Genomic DNA, 24,133 nt, shown 5'->3' on the forward strand with positions numbered 1-24,133 from the left:
CTGACCAATCCTGGAAGGACACAGATCTCAGCAAGATTCCCCTGACCAACCCCAAGAGAGCAAGGTCCTGTCCCAAGACCCCCTTCCTGCCCTAAACCCAATAAAATTCCAATCCGGCTGAACCTGGGCACAATTCTCCCTGACCCACTCTCTTGGTCTGAAGAGTGTTGCTGGGGAGAAAATCTCAATAAAGCCTTGTTCAGCTGCTTTTAATCTGCCTCCTTTTGATCACTATGCCTGACCTTACATGCCCAGCCTTACTTTTGGAGAGGTAAAGATTTTCTAATAAAGTGGCAGAGAAAAATAATTTGCTCTGGATAAGATTCACCTTAAAGCCAATTTACCCCAAAGACAATCTGAATCAAGAACAATTTGCAATGTTCCATTTTCACGATTAATCTCATGAGATTTCACCTCCTGGAGAAACCGTTGTTCATCCTCTCTGGCCTTGGGTGCTTCATATACTTCTCAGGAGTCTGGTTTTAACCATTTCAGAAATTTCTCCCCATCAGGATCTAGGTAATGGCTTTATTTTCTTATTTCTGGAAAGCTCCCATCATTACTGGGCTATTCTATAAACCAACCACTCAAGATATCCATCTTGATTCTTGAACATCTTCCATTCTAATTTTTTCAATGTGGGCACTTCAGCAAGTTTTAAAGCAAATAAACACATTCAAATATTTGTTCTTATATAAGTCAAGAAACCTGTCTTTTTATAATTAAAAAAAATTTTTTTGTACCTGGATTGAACCCAAGGGCACTTACCCAGCCACCGAGCCCCATCCCCAGTGCCCCGCCCCCTTTATTTGTAGTTTATTTAGAGGCAGAGTCTCACTGAGTCGCTTAGGGCCTCATTAAATTGCTGAGGATGGCTTTGTAATCATGATCCTCCTGCCTCAGCTTCCTGAGCTGCTGTGATTACAGGTGTGCACCATGATGCTGGCTGTCCTTTTAATTTTTGATATAGGGTCTTCTCTAAATTTATCAGAATTTATCAGGCTGGTCACAAATTTGCCGAGTTTACAGGTGTGTGCCAGCACGTCTGAAATACTTCATCCAAGCCCACACCGGCGCACCGCGGGGTGCTGGGAATGGAACCCAGTGCCTCAGGCATGCCAGACAAGCACTCCTCCACTGAATTACATTTCCAGCCCTATTTCATTCATTTTTTTAAAAGGTGCCCCCATGCCTTTATTTATTTATTTATTTTTATGTGATGCTGAGGATCGAACCCAGGGCCTCACACATAATAGGCAAACGCTCTATCGCTGAGCTACAACCCCTGCCCTATTTCATTCTTTTAAAGAGAAAATTGTGATTGTTTCATGGCCACTTCGTAGTTTCAGTATTTCACGCTGGTGTTTTATGCCCTGGACCCAGACACAGGGAACACTATAGCTGCACTCCTGGCCCGCCAGACTTCTGCTCTTGGCATGCAGAGGATTACAGACGCCTCCACTTGGTGAGAAACCATGCACTCTGCCTACGAAGGGTGGACAGACTGGATGGCCTGGATGGCCGCCGCTGCTGCGCAAGCTGACCGACAGCCTGGTGGACTGCCCCGCAGGCACTGTTGGACTCGCACACAAAACCAGCCACTAGCTGTTGTGAATAGCTACTGCTGCCCGCTAGGCGGCGACCGAGCTCCAAGTCTTCCGTACTGCGCCGGCGCCCCAGGCTTCACCCGGCCGCTCTGCGCATGTGTGACGCGACTGCGCACTAACTGGGCTACAAGATGGCGGCGTCCGCAGTTTGCCGTGCAGCGGGCACCGGGGCACAAACTCTTCTGCGCGCTCGCCGCTCGGTGAGGTGGCCGCGATAACGCTGGACTGCGGGGCTCAGGGCTTCGGGACTCAGAAGAGGAGTAGGCCATTAGCAGTGGCGGGTTGAAGTGGGGAGGTCACCAGGTCAGGGCCATGGAAAGGTCATGGCCGACTGCGGGGATGGACGTCTTTCTGCTGCTGGCCCGCGGGTGGGAACAGGGGTCTCACAGCGGACCCGGATGCTGGGGAGCAGTTCTCTAACCTAGTCCTCACTTGCCACTTGTCCCTTCTCGCAGCCGGCAGTGCTGAGGGCGCCTGCCTTACGGGGTGCCGCAACCTTCGCCCAGGCCCTCCAGAATGTGCCAGAGACACAGGTCAGCCTATTGGACAATGGGCTGCGAGTGGCCTCGGAGCAGTCCTCCCAACCTACCTGCACGGTGAGTGGGCAATTCTGTCTAGGAGCGGGGGTCCTCCAGATTGGGCCATCTTTTCTTAGGTGGTGGTGTGACCTTCTTCTCTATGGTTTCAGAGTTTGGCCCACTTACTGCCAGATTGTCCCAATCCCGATTCCTGCCCAGCCTTAACTTAATGAGGTAGTGTTCGCTTTTAGCCAACAATCCTTAAACACTCGCTGCCTGCCAAATAGGGGGCCAAATTCCCTTACAGCGTTTTGCTTTGCTAAGAAAAATATGAGAGAAGAAATGGCGTCCTTGTCTTGAAAAAAAATGAAGAAATGAAGAGTGGGATTCAGAGATTTTAGGTGTCTTACAGGTCCACATTTCTCAGCCTCGCAGCCAAGATCACAACTTCCAAGCTAGAACAGGAATAAAACTTCAAGAAATGCAGTTGCTGGATTGTGGTTCAGTGGTAGATGGCTTGCCTAGCATGCATGCATGAGGCCCTGGGTTTGATCCCCAGCACTGTGGAAAATAGAAAGAAAGAATAAAGAAAAATGCACTTGATGATGATAGAGAAATGGGCAGTTTTCCCAAAAAATAAATAAGTAAATAAACACAATCCTCAAAATTGACTCAAGGATAGGGGCTGGAGTTGTGGCTCAGTGGTAGAGCTCTCACCTAGCAGTTGGGAGGCCCTGGGTTTGATCCTCAGCACCACATAAAAATAAATAAATAAAATAAACGTATTGTATCCAACTACAACTAAAAAATAATTTAAAAAAATTGACTCAAGGATAGAAACTTTGACTAGATGTATGAGTAGGTGAGAAGATTCCCAAGAAATAATCCTTCCTCTGCCATATACACACCAGCTCCAGGGCCAGATGTTTTTATTGGCAAATTCTTTCACTTTTCCAGGAACAGATAATGTCCTGTCATACAGGTTGTTACTGAAAACAGGAAACAGTGGTAGGCAACTTTATTGTTATATGGCATCTGACCCAAAGCCTGTCTAGAAAGCTTAGTAAGTCTTTATGTATTGATGAACTCTGCAGTGCCATAGACCGTAAGGAGCGTCAGTGTGCTTCTGTGTCAAAGGATACTGTAGAGTAGAAAATGCATCTTCCTTTCTGAGATATGGATTTGAAATAACATGTTCGGGCTGGGGATGTGGCTCAAGCGGTAGCGTGCTCGCCTGGAATGCGTGCGGCCCGGGTTCGATTCTCAGTACCACATACAAACAAAGATGTTGTGTCTGCCGAAAACTAAAAGAATAAATATTAAAAAATTCTCTCTCTCTCTCCCTCTTTCTCACTCTCTCTCACTCTTTAAAAAAAAAAAAAGGACATGTTCATCTAAGATAAACATAGATAGGTACATCAATATTTTATTGGGAATGAGATGTGAAAAACTTAAGTTATCTGTGAACAAATAGTAAATTAAAAGGATAGACCATTGTGACCATGTGGGGGGTGTTTCACAGCATACCAGGAGGCAGTTAAAATTTTAAGATTCTCTCATTGGGTGTCAGGGAGACACTTGACAGTATTTGGTGACTCTGATTAAAACCTTGATTTTTTTTCAGCCTGGGGTGTGTAGCTCAGTGGTAGAGCACTTGCCTAGCATGGGTAAGGCCCAAGTTTTATCTCTAGAACTGCAAAATAAATAAGTAAATAAAAAGTTAAGCTGGGGGGCTGGGATGTGGCTCAAGCGGTAGTGCGCTCGCCTGGCATGTGTGCGGCCCAGGTTTGATCCTCAGCACCGCATACAAAGATGTTGTGTCTGCCGAAAACTGAAAAATAAATATTAAAAAATTCTCTCTCTCTTAAAAAAAAAAAGTTAAGCTGGGCATAATGGCATGCACTTGTGGTCCTAAGTCCGTGGGAGGTTCAGGCAAGAGGGTCACTTGAGCCCAGAAGTTTGAGGTCAGCCTGGGCAACATGGTAAGAACCTCCGCCCTGTCTTTAAAAAGAAAGAAGAAAGAGCCAAATGTGATGGCACATGCCTGTTATCATCAGCAACTGAGGCAAGAAGATTGCAAGTCTGAGGCTAGCCTAGAGGCTGGGTTCAACTCCCAGAACCAAGAAGACAAAGTCACTAGAAGGTTACTTCCTTAATATGATAAAATATATAGCATCTTCTTCCTTAAAGATGAAAGGATAAAATCATCATCAGGGGCTGGGATTGTGGCTCAGTGGTAGAGCACTTGCCTAGTACATGTGAGGCACTGGGTTGATTCTCAGCACTGCATGTAAGTAAGTAAGTGATTAAATAAGTAAAATAAAGTCCATTAACAACTAATAAAAATGTTATAAAAAAATCAGAACAAAGCAGAATTTTTAGAATACAGAAAATAAATGTTCTTTGCAAATGATAGACTTCAAGCCTAGATAAAATAAAATCAACTGAAAAGATAGTAAATCAGGTAAATGGGTACAGTTAGGTATGTCACTGGGTACCAAGAGCTGTGACACTTGCCTGTAATCCCAGCTACTTGAGAGGCTAAGTCAGAAGGATTGCAAGTTTGGGGCCAGTCTTGGCAACTTAGTGTGGTCCTCTCTTGAATAATAAAAAGGGTTGAGGGTTTAACTTGGTGGTAGAGTACCTCCTTAGCTCAATTCCTACTATTTAAAAAAAAAAAAAAAAAAAAACACCATGGAAGGTGCAGTGATGCAGTGTGAGTAGCCATTTGGTTGGTTCTCTGTGCCATGGGCTCTGCTGTAACTGCAAGTACAGGGGTCCTTACTGGGAAAGCTTTCCCTCACCTTGGGATCCATAAGGCCCTATGTGGGGCTTGTGCTGAATTATTCAGGGTGCATTGTGAGTGGTACAAGGATGTTGTTGTTTATTTGCTTTGCTGGTGACTTCTTGTGCAGGTGGGAGTATGGATTGATGCTGGCAGTCGTTATGAGACTGAGAAGAACAATGGAGCAGGCTACTTTGTGGAGCATCTAGCTTTCAAGGTGAGGCCTGTGAAGTTTTTTTATTCCCTGGGCTTAGGGCTGCCTGTTTTGAGGTTGAAGATCAGGAAAATTAACCTCCTAATTATGGACCTCAGTTGGGGAGTGACTCTGGCTGGTCTTTCTGGAAGAAATCGTGTGAGCTTATCGTCTTCTGATTGAGCACTTATGTGTGACTCCCTGTATGAAGTCCCCAGAGCTGAGAAAACCCAAATACTTACAGAAGCCCCAATTTTCACCAGGCCGGTATGTTCATGCCTGACTTATGGAGCTTTTATACACACACACACACACACACACACACACAAACACACACACAAATTTGTATGAATGGCATGTGTTTAGGGGTAGGTCACATCATTTGAACATAGCCATGATCATGGCTATCAGGGGATGTGGAGTATTAATAAAGACAGGTTATTATGAATGTTGGGCAATACTTGCTTTTTCCACAACCTTCTATCCTAACCCTGATCATCTCTGTTCTTTTGACCCATGATACTGTGACCTTGGTCAGCTCAAGGCCTGCAAGGGACCTCCAAGGGACCTTGTTCCTGTCCTTGAGGGGAATGACCTCTCTCCTTTGATTTCAAGATAGAGTAGAATTCTGCCCTTCTGCCTTTACTAGGACTGGCCACACAGGTTCACTCCTCATCTAATACATGCCTCAGTTGGACTGCTGGCCCTTCCTTAGGGCTCAGGCCTCTCTTTATCCCCCCTGGTAACTAGTTTGTGGCTGTTGAGGGACATAAGCTCCTGGCTAGGCCTTGCCATTCATTGCCATTGGGTATGTGATGATGCATACATGATGAGTTGGGAAGCACATTGAAGGCACACATTGAAGGCTCAGTGCATACAGACTCTGGGCCCTACATCCCCACCCCACAATCTTTGTGGAAGAAGGTACTTGTGGACTACTAGTCCTTTGGGGATTAGCCTGTGAGGGCAGAGTTCCCGGGCTTCTTTTGTGTCTCATGATTGGTGTTCTTGATGTCTGGTTTCAGGGAACAAAGAATCGGCCTAGCAATGCCCTGGAGAAGGAGGTGGAGAGCATGGGGGCCCATCTGAATGCCTATAGCACTCGGGAGCACACAGCTTACTACATCAAGGCACTGTCCAGTGACCTGCAAAAAGGTAATGCTTGGAGGAGAGGGTTTGAAACAGAAGAATATATCTCTAGGGGGCAGAGGAGCCCCAGGAGCTCCTGGACAGGCTGCAGAATTGAATTACCCATGGGATGTGGCCTTATGGCAGGATGACCAGTAATGGACAGCAGTAGGAGATGCCAGACTTGGGGTTTTGTATTGTCATTGGTCTCCACTGGACACCTGAACATGTCCTTGTGTCCAGTGGTAGAGCTACTGGCTGACATTGTGCAGAACTGCAGCCTGGAAGACTCCCAGATTGAAAAGGAACGAGACGTGATCCTGCGGGAAATGCAGGAGAATGATGCATCCTTGCGGGATGTGGTCTTTGACTACTTGCATGCAACAGCGTTCCAAGGCACACCTTTAGCCCAGGCTGTGGAAGGGCCCAGTGAGAATGTCAGGTGAGGATTGACTGACTGTGTTGTTTATTTTCCTAATTTTCTGCAATTGGAGACAGTTTCTATATTGCCATATGGTCCCTGTGAACCTATTTAAATGGCTGTGTGGTCTTCACTTCAATCTTGGGCTTAGTTTTAGGGTATGTTTCCATGTATGCCCTTATAATCTAAGGAGGGAACATTTGGCTTGCAGGTGGGAGGTGTTTGAGAGCTCTGACCCTGCCCCTCAAGAGTCACACAGTGTCAGCTCACACCTCAGAGAGGGCTGTGAGACTGTCTTGAGGGCACATGTGAGGCAGGGCCAGATGAGGGCTCCACTCTGGGCCTTGAAAGGGTGGTGGTAGAGATGAAGATGTAATAGGGCCTCTTCAGAGAGGCCATGTCTCTTCTCAGTTCCATTTTATATCCAAGTTGCTATGGATTGGTAGAGACTTGATCCATATGGGCTGTGTATTTTACAGGAAATTGTCTCGTGCAGACTTGACTGAGTATCTAAGCAGGCATTACAAGGCCCCTCGCATGGTGCTGGCAGCAGCAGGAGGTGAGTGATGGGCTCCTTGAAGCTCTGGGTAGGTGAAGCCTGGCCTTTGTAGTCAGAACCCCCATCTTCACTCCAAGGGACCTTGTTCCTGTCCTTGAGGGGAATGATCTCTCTCCTTTGCTTTCAAGATAGGGTAGAATTCTGCCCTTCTGCCTTTACTAGGACTAGCCACACAGGTACATTCCTCATCTAATACATGCCTCAGTTGGACTACTGGCCCTCCCTCTCTTTGGGGGCCTCTCTTTGTCCCCCCTGGTGCTAGGATAACTAGTTCGTGGCTGTTGAGGGACATAAGCTCCTGGGTAGGCCTTGCCATTCATTGCCATTGGGTGAACCAGACATTGGGTATGTGATGATGCATATACATGATGAGTTAGGAAGCACATTGAAGGCACAAAATGTTAGGGGAGTTCAGAGTTAGTTATAGTGGGGACAGGTGAAGCATGAGTCTTTTGCCAGAGGCCTGAAGGATGGTAGGTATTTGTTAGGTGGGGAATGGAGGACCTTGGCAGAGGTGTCATGTTCTAGTAATTTGTTTTAAGATTTGTTCTGCTGAGTGGGGCCAGAGCAGAGCAGGCTAACTAGGGATGAGACGTGGCACATGCCTGGAGAGAGATAGCAGGAGCTAAGGAGAGACTTAGGTTTTCTTAGACTTAAGTTCTGTAGTTGAAAACCTCATACAGATCTGGATGTGGGTAGGGGAGGAGGTTCAAAATGCTTCCTGCTTATGATCTTGGCAACTGGGTAGGTGAAAAAGACTGATAGGAAGAGCATAACTGAGGGATTTAGAGCCAGGAAACCTGGGACCAAGGGCAGTGTGAGCTACTAACACAGACTTTTCGAGTGATAGCAGAACTGGGGCAGGCTGTCCACTGCCATAGTGACCACTGGTTAAATCACTGGGGCAGCAGAGGCCTCTTGTGGAACTGAGGAGGTGAGACCTGGAAAGGAGTCCTGAGGGTATAAGTTTGTGATGCTCCTTGTAAGTATTCTCAGCTCTCAGGGACACCAAAATTCATTATAGCCCTGCAATAGCACCTCTTTGTGCCTCTCACTTGCCATTGCTTTCATGACCAGCACCCAGATCTGCTTGTAGTAGGGCTTGAGGGACAAAGCATCCCCGTGACCTTATTCCCAGGAGCACCAGTCTTGTTCTTGATACAGGTGAGATGATGCTTCTAGAATGAGAATCGGCACTGACGTCACATAGCAGCATTCCCCACCTTTTTTTTTTTTTTTTTTTTTTGTATCAGGGATTGATCCCAGAGCACTTAAGCATTGAGCCATATCCCCAGCCCATTTTTATTTTTTATTTTAAGGTAGGATCTTGCTGAGGCTGTAGTCCTCCTGCCTCAGCCTCCCAAGCTGCTGGAATTACAGGTGTGTGCCCGGGTCATGGCAGCCCTTTTTGTGGGGGTGGGGGTTACTGCAGATTGTACTCAGGGACACTCAACCACTGAGCCATATCCCCAGCCCTGTTTTGTGTTTTATTTAGAGACAAGGTCTCACTGAGTTGCTTAATGCCTCACAATTGCTGAGGCTGGCTTTGAACTCACGACCCTTCTGCCTCAGCCTTCCAGGCCACTGGGATTACAGACATGTGCCCCCATATCTGGCCTTTTTTGTTTGTTTGTTTTAATATATATTTTTAGTTATAAGTGGACACAATACCCTTATTTTTATGTGGTGCTGAGGATTGAACCTAGTTCCTCACGCATGCTAGGCAAGTGCTCTACCCAGTCCCATGGCAGCCCACTTTTAAAGTGCTGTTTTTGCTAGGCACAGTGTTACAGTGTCTCAGGAGACTAAGGTAGGAGGATCATGAGTTCAAAGCCAGCCTCAGCTACTTAGAAAGACCCTGTCTCTATAAAGCGCTGTTGGGTTCAATCCCAAGTACCCCCCCACCCCCCAAAAAAAGCTGCTTTTCTCTTTTGCCTGACACCATAGGAACTGTTTGATCCTGAAGTGTCTTGTCTTGCCTATGAGATAGGGTCATTTGGCAGATGCTCCTCTTCCCTCATCTTATCTCAATGTTGTATTTTCCTTCTGCTGTCTCCCACTGAGACAGGACATAGGGTCTTGCACCTGTCTGTGGTTCCCCCTGGCTAGCCAGTAACTACATTGCCCATGTCCTCAGGAGTGGAGCACCGTCAACTGCTGGACCTCGCCCAGAAGCACTTCAGCAGCGTCTCTGTGACATACCCAGATGACACCGTGCCTACTCTAAGTCCGTGCCGCTTCACTGGAAGCGAGGTGTGCTGCCTGGTGGTCAGGGATGCTGCTGTCAACTGGGGATTTTGAGAGAACCCTCATATGCATGGCTATCTTGTGACCCCATAATGACTCAGTAGTAGGGAAAGGGTCTTGTGCCTGTTGCCTGAGGATGATTTTACACATATGTGCATGCTTCACCCACACCCGCCATCCTTTCTGTTTGTCCTGGAAGTCTGGCTATACTGTTCCTCAGCCCCTGACATGTACTCTTTCAGATTCGCCACCGTGATGATGCCCTGCCCTTGGCCCATGTGGCCATTGCAGTAGAGGGACCCGGTTGGTCCAACCCAGACAATGTGGCCCTCCAAGTGGCCAATGCCATGATTGGCCATTACGACTGCACTTACGGTGGTGGCGTGGTAAGTGTCAGGATTGAGCATAGGACCTTGCCTTCAAAGAAGAGAGTACTGCCGGGTGCATGCCTGTAATCCCAGCAGCTTGGGAGGCTGAGATGGGAGGCTGAGATGGGAGGATCGCAAATTCAAAGCCAGCCTCAGCGAAAAAATCAAGTCACTAAACAACCCAGAGCATGACTCTAAATAAAATACAAAAAAAAAAAAGACTGGGGATGTGGCTCAGTGGTTGAGTGCTCCTGAGTTCAATCCCTGGTATACCACCCCACCCCACCCCCCAAAAAAAGGAAAGAAAAGGGAGTACTAAGCTGTGGGTTTCAGGATATATGGGTCAGAGATAAGAGGGGGTGCTAACCATTTGTGCCCCTGGCAGCACCTGTCCAGCCCACTGGCTTCAGTTGCTGTGGCCAACAAGCTGTGCCAGAGTTTCCAGACCTTCAATATCTGCTATGCAGAGACTGGGTTGTTGGGTGCACACTTCGTCTGTGACCGTATGAGCATCGATGACATGATATTCTTCCTGCAGGGCCAGTGGTGAGTGGCAGCTGGGAACTACTGGGTGGGATAGAAATCTTTGACCAGAGAGGTGGGAGGTTAAGAGTCAACACATTTGTCACAATGAACACTACCATATACCTGTCCTTTACTCCCTGCTTTAGGATGCGCCTGTGTACCAGTGCCACGGAAAGTGAGGTTACTCGGGGCAAAAACATCCTCAGAAATGCCCTGGTATCTCATCTGGATGGTGAGCCCTTAATCCCTAAAGGAAGGGGTAGAATAGTGCATCCTGGCAGTGACAGCTCATTGTAACCATTATTACAAACCAAGATTGGAAAAGAAAACATTGAAGGTCATGCCATGCTCCACCACCCCAACTATAGGGGTTTGAAGCTTTAGGTAGACATGAGGGTAGCCCATCACTGTGGAAATAGGTTGTTAGAAAATGATGGTTGTGGTCTGGAGTCAGAGCAAGGTCTTTGTTAACCTGATGCCAGAGATTTTAGGTGTATATGTGGGTTCAAGATTGGACTGGGTAGATCTCTAAGCTTTCCCCACCATTAAAGGCACCACTCCTGTGTGTGAGGATATTGGACGCAGCCTCCTGACATATGGCCGCCGCATCCCCCTGGCTGAGTGGGAGAGCCGGATTGCGGTAACATGGGCCCCTGGGAGAGGTTCTGGAGTCTTGGCCTAGCAGAACCCTGAAAGGGTGTGGGATGTTGATGCCTGATGGCAGACTGTTCCCATAGGCATCTCTATTGTCTTAGGTAGCTGTCACCCATAGGGGTGATGTAGTCAGAAGGAAGGGCAAAGGCACTAATGACTGTAGGGATAGGTGGTGCCTGTGGATGTCTACAGTAGGGAAAACCTTGCCACCCTTTATGGATGAGGGAAATGTTCCACAGCACATGTGGGAGATCTTGGTCAGCTGGAGGAGGCTGACTGAGGTGGTGCCCAGTGCCTATTAGTCAGTTTGTCCTCTGCCTCTCCCTGCAGGAGGTGGATGCCCATGTGGTGCATGAAGTCTGCTCCAAGTATTTTTATGACCAGTGTCCAGCAGTGGCTGGAATGGGTGAGTGGTCTAGAAAATCTGCTCTTTGTCCTTTTCCTCAGATCCTGTCCTAGTCTCCCCTTCCACTTCTGCTCCCCTACCTCCAGCCTACATTGAGAGAAGCAATTTGAGGCCCCTGAGAGTAGTGTGGCTGCCAGGGAGTTCTTGCTCAGAAAACCTGTCCCAGCAGCTCCCTGACTCCCTGCCAAGGTGTCTTCATCAATATCCCTTACCCACCAGGTAACGGACACCCTGTTTGTTGGGTGGGGCTCTAAGGGCCTGAGCAAGAAAGGACAGGCTCTGCACCCCTAGGGAATGTTGTCTTCCCTCTCTTCACTGAAAGCCTGTCTTGTGCTTCTCTGGGCAGCAGCTCTGAGCTGGGTATGGCACAGGGCCAGGTGTCCCTGTACAGAACAGGTACCCCACCCTGACGCCTCACCCTATCCCCACAGGCCCAATCGAGCAGCTCCCTGACTACAACCGGATCCGTAGTGGCATGTTCTGGCTGCGCTTCTAGGCAGGATGCCTGTGCAGGCAAGAGGGTAGGATCGGGGCTCATGATCCCCCTCTACAAACATGCCACTCTGGCACCTCAAACCCATGCAATAGATACCACCAATAAAATCCTCTGTTGAGAATTGTGTTGTACTTCCTTTATTGGCATGGAGTCCTTCAGTTCATGGAGGAACAAGCACCTCCCACCAGTTGTACATCCCCTGGATCCTTCTGCCTTCCCTCCCACACAGGCTGATGTGTTCTCAGCCAGGGGTAAGTTGGGGGCTGCAGCATAGAGGCCGGAAATCTCTGATGCTTGTAAAGAACCTACTCCAGATGTTTCTGCTCAGCATGTGGCATATTAGCCAGCCTGTCTCAAGAGTGGGATGTGGGAGTTCATGGGAATAGCCTCAGCCTGTGTCCTAATAGGGGTCCCAGCCTGGAAGCTAGGGGCTTGGGTGACAAACCCCTCACTGTGGACCCTATACATAGTTGCTTCCTGGCAGTCCCTGGTCTGGTAGGACAGATCAGGAGGGGCCAAGAACTTTCCCTAAGGAAGCCTTCTTTGTGTTTACTCTGAGTCCTGGAAGAGGATAGCCTGGGGCATGGAATTCTCTTGGTTTCTAACTGCTGCCTGTACAGGCAGAGTAAGAATGCTTTGCCCCGATTTGCCACTGACTCAGGCTCCAAGAATAGCCCTGAGCTCAGTGGGGCCTAAGCCCCCTCCCTCCACTAGATCTGTCTCAGGCAAGTCCTGAGCTGCTGTTAGGCTGTAGATCCCCTCCCCATTTCTTTTTTTTTTTTTCCCAACTTTTTTTTTTTTTAGTTGTAGATGGCCATTATTTCTTTGTTTATGTGGTGCTGAGGATCGAACCTAGTATCTCTCACATGCTAGGCAAATACTCTACCACTGAGTCACAATCCCAGCCCCTCTCCCTATTTTTTTTTTTTGGGGGGGTGTGGGTGTGGGTATGTGGGTGTGTTGGAGGAGGGAGGGTACCAGGGATTGAACTCAGGGGCACTCAACCACTGAGCCACATCCCCAGCCCTATTTTATATTTTTATTTATTTAGGGTCTCACTGAGTTGCTTAGCGCTTCACTTTTGCTGAGGCTGGCTTTGAACTTTTGATGCTCCTGCCTCAGCCTGTGGAGCCGCTGGGATTATAGGCATGCGTCACTGCACCCAGCCCCTCCCCTCTCCCTATTTCTTGAGGCTGTCAGGACCTAGTGGAGCTCTCAGCTGCCTTGTCCTTTGTTTACCCCTTTGGGTCCTGGTCCCCACAGCAGGTGGGCAGGTATGCCTCTTTCTGTACCCTTGCCCTGTCTTTCCACATTCAAGTTCCTGGGGAGCCCAAGAGTGAAAAAGGAAGTGAGGGGCTTGAGTCTCCTCTGAGGATGTCTTTGGCTGGCAGTCATGAGCAGGGGTCCTGGGACAAGTTTTGTGGGGAGAGGGCTATGCTGAAGTCTCCCCAGCATCTTAGCCTGAAAATAGGCAAAACCTTGAATCAGTCTCACTCTGACCCAGTGCCTTTCCCTTACCCCTACTTCATGCCACAGGTTGTCAATTAGGAGACATCTGTCTAATGCCTCCTATGGCCTAGGACTGGGGCATTTAGCAAATCATCTTCCTATTGTGTGGCCAATTGGAGGAAAGCTGTTGGGTGGCACAGAACCTTGATGGACCAAACCCCAGTAGCTTTAAGAGATGCAGCACCCAGACAGGGGGTGGATCATTGCTAAGTCTGTTGCCCTAAGTTTGAGCTCCTGGAGAAGGCCACTTGATTTCTACACCAATGCCTGTCCTCCAAAGTCCAGGTGGACTGGACATAAGAGCTGGAGCCGCTGGGAGTCATCTGGTCTCCTTGCATTCTATTCAGGGCATTTGATATTTCCTTTAGAGGCATGTTGGGGAGGTGCACTGGAGGTTACTATGTGACTTGGTCAAAGCTGAGATTTCATTGGCACAGGGACTTGGCTGGATTTCTGTGCAGTCCTGGTGAACCATGCTGTGGTTGTGGCCATAGGGAGAGCTAGGGTAGGTTGTGGAGGTACTTGTAGAACAGAATCTCTAGCAGTAGTATTGGGAGACCTAGAGAGGAGTGGATTGGAGGGGACAACCTGCCCAGCTTTAGCTATGATTCTGGTGAGGAGTTTGGTGGCATCTAAGACAATAGGATCTATATAGCTAGAACCCCAAGAAGAGTCCTTGATTGGAGACATAGTGCCATTTGGCAGAGCTGGCGATTAAACCAAGGAAAGGAGTGTCTAGGGAAGTTTGGATGGAGAAGTTTGAACTCTGGGGGTCTCAGTGCCCTGGAAGAGGTGCAGGTAGGTACTGGCCTCCAAGGCTATGCCTTAGGCTATATGTACTCATTCCCAGCCTTCTTCCTTCCCAAAAGCCTGTCTCCCTCACAGCAGCCCTTCCTTTCTGGGTGCACTTAGTTTTGGTGAGCTTTGCCTGTATGCCCACTTTCTCAGCTGGGTCTCCTGTCTTTTCCTAAAGGCTGGATGCATGTGTACATGTATGTCCATATTGTGCATTCCTTCTCTGAGACCCTGCTCTCACCTACCCTTACAAAGGAAGTGATAGTCTTAGGAGCAGGAGCTGCCTCTGATGAGAAGTCGTTTGGTTTTCTGCTACTTTTACTTAGAGCACACCTTCCAAGGTTGGGGTAGGAGTCCTGGGACACAGCTGAGGAGACCTTGACCTTGGAAAAGGGTTTTGGGTCCCCTAAGGTTACTGCACCGTGTTCTAGGATAGTTGGGGATGGGGGATGGTGGTGGCAGACAGTGAAAATGGGCAGATCCAGCCTTCATGGACAACAGGAAAATAGGCAGTATTGGCTGGTCCTCACCACTCTGAGGTTTGGCCATACCAGAAAGTCCAGAAAGACTCAAGGGGAAACATGTAATAGAAATTCTATCCCCATTCCCTGACTCAGTCCATGGATTCATCTCCATGGGAGGAAGGCTGTAGGGTCAAGCATATTGGAAGGGGCCCAGTAAGTGTAGATATGTAATGGGCTGCCCAGAATTATCTAGGACTGGCAAGAAAACAGGGATCAGGGCCCAACTTGGGGCTGGCTTTTCTTGGGAGTGTCTGCCTTAGTTTTACCCAGCTGAAGAAAGATACATATGCAAAGACTCACTTCCTCTGGGCCTAAGTGGAGACTGTTCATAGTCACAGTGTTAATTGGAGGAGAGGGATGGGAAATCAGCCTGATTAAGGGGAGAGGAGTAAGAGAGGGGAGGTGGTATTTATGAAGGAAGAAGCTATAAGTATATTGAGAGTGACTTCTGGGCCTGGTAGGGCAGTTAGGTGGAAGACTAGATTGAAGGAAGGAACTCCAGCAGATCAGAATAAAGACATGTAGGTAGGGGGACCTGGCTTGGGATGAGGACACCAGGAGGTAGATTCCTAAGGGATCAGCTGCCACAGTGGGTGGTCTCACCCTCCACATATGGACTACCCCACTCCCTGAAAATACAGCTGGAATGCATCCACCAGGGACTTACTCAAGTCATAGTAGGGAGTGCAGGGGTACTGGGATGGACACTTATGCATAAGCATAATACAGGTTCTCCCTCCTCCTGGGTTCTCCCTCCAAAGAGGAGGGATGCATTAGTTACATCCAGCCCAATGGGGCCTTGATCTCCCTCAGGCCCAGTGTCCTCTTGCTGGAGGCTGCTCTGTCAAGGAGGTTGGGGTGGGGCACAGGAGACCCACCAGACAGAACATGACTGATTCACAGGAGTGTCCTTAGTCGGGACCCATGGCCTGCAGGCTTGTCTGGGCACCCCCTAGTTGGGGGTGAGTCATCTTCAGCTGCAGCCCCTGCCCCCCGCCCCCACCATCCTGCTGCTACCCTTTGGTCTGCAGGAACCTATTCACATTTCAGCCTCCAGCTGTCGTGACTGGTCACTCTGACCTAAAAGAACAAGCCTTGTAATCCCAGATGGGGTTGAGGAGCTCCCTCATATCTGTCAAGAAAGGGGGGGGCGATTCCCAGAACGCAGGATGGGGGCTTTGCACTTAAGTGCGTCATATTATCTGGGGAAAGAGGGGTAAGGGCGGTAACCTCTCAGGGAGGTGGGTGAGGGCGGGCCATCTTTGGTCCCCGCCCGCTGCTCCACCCGCGGCTCCACCCGCCGGATCGGGACTTTTCTGTAGAGTGCTTGCTGTACGGAGGCTGCGGCGGCAGCGACGGCGGCTGCAGGAGCAGGCGGTTTCACAGGCAAGATCAGAACTCGGGGTGGGGGAACACTGAGTTGGGACCTAGTAAAGCCAAAGGAGCAAGAGACAGAGGTGGGAGTATCTCTGATCGTTTCTATCACCCAGGATGAAGCTGCGGCTCCTGTTGGCCGCGCTCTATGCCGGGATCCTGACGGGGTCGCCCAAAGTGTGGGCTCAGCCCAGGGAAAGAGGTGGGCACAAGCTAGGAAGAATCCCGTAGTACCCTGTCACCCATGGCTCTACTTGGCCTTCATCACTAATACCTTCCTCCATATCTCCACAATCCCCATGGATTCCTCCTGGGGGCATGCCTCCTAAATCTCTCAGACTCCTCAAATGCTCCACAATCTGGTGCTGGGTTCTTCCAGATTGCCTCTTATCCTGCACAGACCCAAATTCTGGCACCCTAGATGCATGCTGGGTCTTCTGCTTTATGCCACTCCTCACTGGTCCCCTGAGACTGACCTCAGTTCCAGATAGATCCACACCAGTGTGGGCAACTCTCTCTCCCAGCACTTTCCAATTCTCTGCAGGAGAGTGTGCTCTGGGTCCCGTTGTAGCTCCCTCCAAAGCTCCCAGGCCACACAGAACCAGCCAGTTTGCATAAGTATATGAGGCCTACTCACCGCCTTGCCCCTCAGTTACAGGGGACCACAGTGCCTGGAGGAAATGGGTGGTCTCCCAGAAAAGGTCTTAGTCTTTCCTTTCGGCTCCAGTGACCTGCACACGCCTTTATGCCGCTGACATCGTGTTTCTACTGGACGGCTCCTCCTCCATTGGCCGAGGCAACTTCCGAGAAGTGCGGGGCTTCCTGGAGGGGCTGGTGCTGCCTTTCTCTGGGGCAGCCGGTACACAGGGTGTTCGTTTTGCTGCAGTTCAGTACAGTGATGACCCACGGTAAGTAGTGGCCCCAGGGAACTGTAGACCTCACCAAGACCCCTTCTACAGACAGGGTACAGAACTCAGAAACCTGTAGGCCAGGCCCTTCCAGATGGGGGCCTTGGGAAGCCCAGAGAGCCCCTCCCTAGCATCTCCTCTGGAGACAGGAGAGAGATTCACTGGGAAGAGTGCTCATGCCTGAAACACTTCCAGGCTAGTACTCTGCCCAACACAGGAGGCTCTGTTTCCTTATCTGGATAGAGATTTGGAGTCCAGGAGGGGACCCAGGAACTCTCTTCATGTTCTAGCTTTCTGACTCTTTCAAGCCTCTCAATTCACTAGAAGGGCTCTCTGACTGGCAGTGTCCACCTTCCCACAAGTGAATCTTCCACATACAATTTTTTTTTGGGGGGGTCCCAGGATTGAACTCAGGGCACTCCACCACTAAGCCCCATCCCCTGCCCTGTTTTTTTTTAATTTTTATTTTTTAGTTGGGTGGATACAATACCTTTATTTTGTTTATTTATCCATTTTTTTTGTGTGGTTCTGAGGATCGAACCCAGTGCCCCACATGTATGAGCCAAGCACTCTATTGCTGAGCCACAACCTCAGCCTCCCCAGCCCTATTTTGTATTTTATTTAGAGACAGGGTATCACTGAGTTTCTTAGTGCCTCACTGTGGCTGAGGCTGGCTTTGATCCTCCTGCCTCAGCCTCCTTAGCTGCTGGGATTACAGGTGTGCACCATTGCACCTGGCAACATATAATTATGTAACCAGACATCCTATCTCCCTAGAACCTCAAGGGCTCCAGGTCTAACCCAGATGCCATAAGTGGCACACAAAGTAGCACCTTGGGAGTTTATTAACGTGGAGGCTTTATTGATGGGGGGATAGGAATCACAGAATAAAGGGCACCCTTAAGAGCCCTCAGCCAGAGGCTTCCTGGAGACTGTGGTTGGAAAAGGTCCTGACTCCTTGCCTGTTGCTCCCTCCCCCTATCAGAACAGAGTTTGGCCTGGATGCACTTGGCTCTGGGGGTGATGTGATTCGTGCCATTCGTGAGCTCAGCTACAAGGGGGGCAACACTCGCACAGGGGCTGCACTTCTGCATGTATCTGACCATGTCTTCCTGCCCCAGCTGGCCCGACCTGGCATCCCCAAGGTGATCCCTAACCCCTACCATGGCCTTCCAAGGTGACCCCAAAATAAATGTCTGAAGCAGCCCTAATTTGGCCTCCGTACCTGCTCTAGGTCTGCATCCTGATCACAGATGGGAAGTCCCAGGATCTGGTAGACACAGCAGCCCAGAGACTGAAGGGACAAGGGGTCAAGCTGTTTGCTGTGGGTGAGTACTAAGCTAGGTAACAAGTCAGCTGGGGTGGACATATGGGACATACAGGCAACTGAGTTCTGATTGGGCATCACCTCAGGAATCAAGAATGCTGACCCTGAGGAACTGAAGAGAGTTGCCTCACAACCAACCAATGATTTCTTCTTCTTCGTCAATGACTTCAGCATCTTGAGAACCCTATTGCCTCTCATTTCCCGGAGAGTGTGCACAACTGCTGGTGGTGTGCCTGTGACCTTGCCTTGTGAGTTCCTGTCCACACTGTGTGCCCTAACCTGGGCCACTTACCTAACCCTAGCATGGGAGTGCTGAACCCATCACATATGCTCAGACCCCTGGTCCTCCTGCCCCATCACCTGATTTCCCTCATTAGCAGCTGTTGACTCAACAACTGGCCCCCGGGACCTGGTGCTGTCTGAGCCAAGCAGTCAATCTCTGAGAGTACAGTGGACAGCAGCTAGTGGCCCTGTGACTGGCTATAAGGTCCAGTACACTCCTCTGACAGGGCTGGGACAACCACTGCCAGGCGAACTGCGGGAGGTAAGGATGTCAGAAGTGATAGGAGGGTGGCTGAGGACTTGACTGGATAAGATGAGGTGACCTCTAATCCTGGGCAGGTGAATGTCCCAGCTGGTGAGACCAGCATGTGGCTGCAGGGTCTCCGGCCACTGACTGAGTACCAAGTGACTGTGGTTGCCCTCTATGCCAATAGTATTGGTGAAGCTGTGAGTGGGACAGCTCAGACTAGTGAGTAATTCTACCAACTTCTGACCCCATTCACCTAAATACCCTCCAGCCCCAGAATCCCTGCTCACTCCTAATTCTATTTACCCCCAGCTGCCCTAGAGGGGCCAGAGCTAACTATCCAGAATACCACAGCCCACAGCCTCCTGGTGGCCTGGCGGAGTGTGCCAGGTGCTACTGGTTACCGTGTGACATGGCGGGTTCTCAGTGGTAAGTGAGAAGTGTGGTATGGGGGAGTTCTTGCACTTCAGACTAGATTATAGAGTCCTGAGTCTGCAGGGCCCATTGACCCCTCTATGTTGCCCCATGCAGGTGGGGAAACACAGCAGCAGGAGCTGGGCCCTGGGCAAGGGTCATTGTTGCTACGTGACCTGGAGCCTGGCATGGACTATGAGGTGACTGTGAGCACCCTACTCGGCCATAGTGTGGGGCCTGCTACTTCCCTGACTGCCCGCACTGGTGAGAAGGCTGAGCCCTTTCTTTAGGCTGGGTGGGCAGGCAGGGTAGGGTAAAGAGGCCATTGATGTCCCATGTGCCCTTGTCAGACTCCTCTGTTGAGCAGACCCTGCGTCCTGTCATTCTGGGACCCACATCCATTCTCCTTTCTTGGAACTTGGTGTCTGAGGCCCGTGGCTACCGGTTGGAGTGGCGTCGTGAGAGTGGTCAGTGCAGGGAGAGGGCTGTGCAGGCAGTGGTCAGGGTTTGGCTTCAGCTAACCTGACTGTGTCTTCTTGCAGGTTTAGAACCACCCCAGAAAGTGGTGTTGCCTTCTGATGTGACTCACTACCAGTTGGATAGGCTGCAGCCAGGCACTGAATATCGCCTCACACTCTACACTCTGCTGGAGGGCCGTGAGGTGGCCACTCCTGCAACTGTGGTCCCCACTGGTGAGAACTCTCAGCCTGACTAAGTAACTGGGGAAAGTGTCAGGAACCCAAATCAACTCTCACTGTGCTCTCCAACAGGACCAGAACAGCCTGTGGGCCCTGTGATGGACCTACAAGCAACTGAACTGCCTAGGCAGCGAGTACGAGTGTCCTGGAGCCCTGTCCCCAGTGCCACTGAGTACCGAATCACTCTGCGCAGCACCCAAGGTGAGGGGAAGCAGCCAGAAAAATCTCTAAAGTTCCAGCCCTCAGGGTCTGATTGCACCCTTGCCCCATCTCCTTCCACTCCTGGATCTCTACAAGCTTTTCCCCTGTCTCTTTGTCAGTATACCTCCCAAGATGGCAGTGATCCCAGAGCTGTCACAGGGTCTTGGTCCTGGTTTTGACTTTGGCCCCTGTCTTTAACTCCCAGAACTCTGGCCTCCTCAGCTGGCCCTGTCTCTACTCCTTGCCCCGCATCCCTGTCCATAACTTTCATCCTTCTTCATAGCCACAAGCTCTTATCACTGCCCTTCTCTTTTCCTAGCAGTGACTACTATCCACACCAACCTCTCATTTCATGTCCTCATCGAATACTGACCTTTGTCATCCTGCATCAATTTCTTTTTTTGTTTTTTTTTTGAGTTTGCCTTTTTTTATTATGATTTGATATTAGATTTTTAAAAAATATTTATTTATTTTTGTTTTAGGTAGACACAATATCTTTATTTTTATTTTTATGTGGTGCTGAGGATCGAACCCAGTGCCTTGTGCATGCCAGGCCAGCACACTACCACTTGAGCCACACCCCCAGCCCCATTGATATTAGTTTTTAACTTTTACTTTCTAAAACAAAACGTGCATATTATAGAATAATACCATTTGTAAGTATGGTTGGTGCTGATTGCTTACCATGAGAATCTTTTTTGTTTGTTTATTTGTTGTTTTTAGAAAAACGTGTATTCTGACACATTATATATACATGGAGTGCAACCCATTCCAGTTAGGATTTCATTCTTGTGGTTGTACCTCCATCAATTTCTATCAACGGCTTATCAACCTTGATTGCTGTCCACTGACTCCTGTCATCTTACAACCTATTTACCCCTGTCATCCAGTGTCCCCATTCAACACTGGCCCCTGTTAATCAGTGTTGCCATTCATCACTGGCTGCTTTTAACCTGTGTCCTCGCCTCTCACCCTTTTCATCTGTGTCCCATTTTCACTAACTCTCATCCTCCATGAGTCATCTCATCATGTATCCCTGTTCATCACTAATTGCCATTATCTACATTCTTGTCTCTAACTGACCCCTACCCACCAACCCTTCCTTCTCTTTCAGGGGTTGAGAGAACACTGGTGCTTCCTGGGAGTCAGACAGTCTTTGATTTGGATGATGTTCGTGCTGGGCTCAGCTACACTGTGCGGGTGTCTGCTCGAGTGGGTGCCCGTGAGGGTAGTGCCAGTGTCCTCACTATTCACCGAGGTGAGCCCTGTGAGAGGCTTATGAGGAACAGCTGAATGATTGACTCCTGCTCTGGTCTTGACCCTGGCCTCTGTCTTTAACTCCCAGAACCAGAAACCCCACTTGCTGTCCCAGGACTACGAGTTGTGTTATCAGATGCAACGAGAGTAAGAGTGGCCTGGGGACCTGTTCCTGGAGCCAGTGGATTTCGGATTACTTGGAAGACAAGCAGTGGTCAGTGTAGGATGTGTGGTAGGATTGCTGAGGGGTATGATCAGAGTATGGGGAACTAAGGGGATAGACAGGAGTTATGCCAGCATTTCTCTCTGATCCTAGGTCCAGAGTCTAGTCAGACATTGCCCCCAGACGCTACTGCCACGGACATCCTGGGGCTGCAGCCTGGAACCTCCTACCAGGTGGCTGTGTCTGCACTTCGAGGGAGAGAGGAGGGCCCCCCTGTGACCATCATAGCTCGAACCGGTCAGGGCCTGACCCAGTTCCTTGGATCTTTGCCTCTAGTGTCCATTCAGACTCCTATACTTCTGTGCTCAGATCCTTGCTTCTCCCCAGAACTCCAGTCTCCCCCTTACATTCCTACTGCCTCTTCCTACTGCTTTCCCCTCCAGTCTCCATGGTCTCCTTAGCTCCCCACTTCTTCAGATTCCTCTGCCTCTCCCCTAAATCTCCCACTATCTTTGCCCTGTATTTCTACTACTTATCCCTCAGACCCTCACCACTTTTTCTCCTGGACCTAACTCTCAGACTTCCACTTTCTCATTTGACAGACCCCACTCTGTGCCTCCTAAAGTCTCTACCAGATTTCCCCCTCTCTGTCAGATCTTGTTGTCTCTTATATTCCTGTCACCTGCCAGCTCAGATTCCCATTCCTTCCCCATCTGAACCATTCATCATCTCCTTTATCAGGTCCCTGTCTCCTGTTTGACTCTCGTAGTCTTCCCTTATCAGATGATTCCTGTTCCCTCCCCCATCAGATTCCCCATTGCCTCTCTTCCCAGACCCAGTGGGCCCAGTGAGGACAGTTCATGTGACTCAAGCTGGCAGCTCATCCGTCACCATTGCCTGGACCAAGGTTCCTAGTGCCACAGGATACAGAATTTCCTGGCACTCAGGCCACGGTGGGAGTCAGGAGTTTGGGAGGGTTGTGGGTGGTAGATCTGGATGAATAGGGGCTGGAGTTTTTCTTGGGGGTCCAGGTTGAGGGGTGGGGGACAGAGTATGGCTAGCCCTGGAACTGCTTCTATCCCTGTTCCCAGGCTCAGAGAAATCCCAATTGGTTTCTGGGGAGGCCACAGTGGCTGAGCTAGATGGGCTGGAGCCAGATACTGAGTATACAATACACGTGAGGGCTCAAGTGACCGGTGTGGATGGGGCCCCTGCCTCTGTTGTTGTGAGGACTGGTGAGTGGACCCTGGCTACCTGCTAGCCACCACACCACATTGGCTATTTTGCCTTATTGTGTAAAGTCTCTACCAGAGACTTTCCTGACTGTTCCAGCTGCCCATTCCACCACTGCTCAATGACTGTCCTGTCCATTCTGAACCACTCATGATGATTAAGTATCCATAACAGTATGGATGTCCCTCACTGCCCACTATGAATCACTGACCTCATCAGGGTTTCCTACTCTGACCAATCCACACTAAACTCACCTAACCTTCAGATTTTCTCTGCATTTACCATGCCTGCACTGCCACCCTGTTCTCTGCTAGATACCCAGTGGCCCTGATCTCTTTCCTTGCCTGTGTTCCTAGCTCCTGAACCTGTGGGCAGTGTGTCCAAGTTGCAGATCCTCAATGCTTCCAGTGATGTTGTTCGGGTCACCTGGGTAGGGGTCACTGGAGCCACAGCATACAGACTGGCTTGGGGCCGGAGTGAAGGTATGGCTCCCTGGTTCACCCTTGTTCTTTATGACTGGGATTGCTCCTCTGGTACAACCCTGACCACTGGTTTTTGCTTGCATGGCCAGGTGGCCCCATGAGACATCAGATACTCCCAGGAAATACTGACTCTGCAGAGATCAGGGGTCTTGAAGGCGGAGTCAGCTACTCTGTGCGAGTGACAGCACTTATTGGTGACCAAGAGGGCGCACCTGTCTCCATTGTCGTCACCACACGTAGGATCTTGGGCGGGAGCAAGCCTTGAATTGGGATTTGGATTGTCTGTGGGGTGGGGCTGGTGCTCGGATTTGGAAATGGGACCAAGTATTGGTAATGAGCCAGTAGGGGCAGGATCTGAGAAAAGAGGAAGGGTGAAGCCTGAGACAGGTAGAAGGGCTGGTTGGGACAGGTGAGTGTGTGGGATTGACATTGGGGTTAGTCGGTGCAGAGCTTCCCTTAGTCCCACGTTTTCTCTCAAGCACCTGAGGCTCCAACAGCCTTACAGACACTTCGCGTAGTGCAGCGCAGTGAGCACTCACTGAGACTCCGCTGGGAACAGGTGCCTGGGGCACATGGATTCCTTCTTCGCTGGCAACCTGAGGGTGAGAGGTGCCCCAATAGGTTAGGAACCTAACCAAGTGGGGGCAGGGCTGTGGGCAGAGCCAGTGAGATTGACAAGGTCAGTGGGAGCAGGGTCTGCAGGATCTGAGACAGTGGTGGGATTAATCAGTGAGGTGGGTGGGATAAAGGAGGCCCTAGAGGATCAGTTGGGGAGGGTCAGAAAAGTAGGCAGCTGTAGGGAGAATAAGGAA

General features: G+C 49.8%; 2 protein-coding genes across 2 annotated transcripts in view; both read left to right on the plus strand.

Annotated features, from left to right (window-relative positions):
• The first annotated feature begins 1,696 nt into the window (after positions 1-1,696).
• Positions 1,697-12,028, plus strand: Uqcrc1 (ubiquinol-cytochrome c reductase core protein 1). The gene is made up of 13 exons (XM_076867301.1): positions 1,697-1,807; positions 2,063-2,203; positions 5,041-5,127; positions 6,129-6,258; positions 6,475-6,673; positions 7,132-7,211; positions 9,349-9,464; positions 9,701-9,844; positions 10,212-10,372; positions 10,498-10,583; positions 10,903-10,991; positions 11,336-11,411; positions 11,843-12,028. Exons 1-13 carry the CDS (start codon positions 1,739-1,741, stop codon positions 11,905-11,907), a joined length of 1,443 nt encoding a protein of 480 aa, XP_076723416.1. The 5' UTR covers positions 1,697-1,738; the 3' UTR covers positions 11,908-12,028.
• A 4,198-nt stretch (positions 12,029-16,226) lies between these two features.
• Positions 16,227-24,133, plus strand: part of Col7a1 (collagen type VII alpha 1 chain) — a 32,874-nt gene continuing 24,967 nt past the window's right edge. Inside the window, exons 1-20 of the mRNA XM_076867087.2 lie at positions 16,227-16,311; positions 16,837-17,017; positions 18,003-18,162; positions 18,252-18,345; positions 18,431-18,592; positions 18,722-18,888; positions 18,966-19,095; positions 19,186-19,302; positions 19,405-19,551; positions 19,638-19,754; positions 19,830-19,979; positions 20,058-20,186; positions 21,301-21,444; positions 21,532-21,657; positions 21,760-21,903; positions 22,440-22,559; positions 22,698-22,841; positions 23,196-23,321; positions 23,411-23,557; positions 23,801-23,923. Coding sequence (XP_076723202.2) covers positions 16,227-16,311; positions 16,837-17,017; positions 18,003-18,162; positions 18,252-18,345; positions 18,431-18,592; positions 18,722-18,888; positions 18,966-19,095; positions 19,186-19,302; positions 19,405-19,551; positions 19,638-19,754; positions 19,830-19,979; positions 20,058-20,186; positions 21,301-21,444; positions 21,532-21,657; positions 21,760-21,903; positions 22,440-22,559; positions 22,698-22,841; positions 23,196-23,321; positions 23,411-23,557; positions 23,801-23,923 — 2,713 coding nt within the window. The remainder of the gene's footprint in view (positions 16,312-16,836; positions 17,018-18,002; positions 18,163-18,251; positions 18,346-18,430; positions 18,593-18,721; positions 18,889-18,965; positions 19,096-19,185; positions 19,303-19,404; positions 19,552-19,637; positions 19,755-19,829; positions 19,980-20,057; positions 20,187-21,300; positions 21,445-21,531; positions 21,658-21,759; positions 21,904-22,439; positions 22,560-22,697; positions 22,842-23,195; positions 23,322-23,410; positions 23,558-23,800; positions 23,924-24,133) is intronic.

This window comes from Callospermophilus lateralis, chromosome 10, assembly GCF_048772815.1.
Source record: "Callospermophilus lateralis isolate mCalLat2 chromosome 10, mCalLat2.hap1, whole genome shotgun sequence".
Lineage (NCBI taxonomy): Eukaryota > Metazoa > Chordata > Mammalia > Rodentia > Sciuridae > Callospermophilus > Callospermophilus lateralis.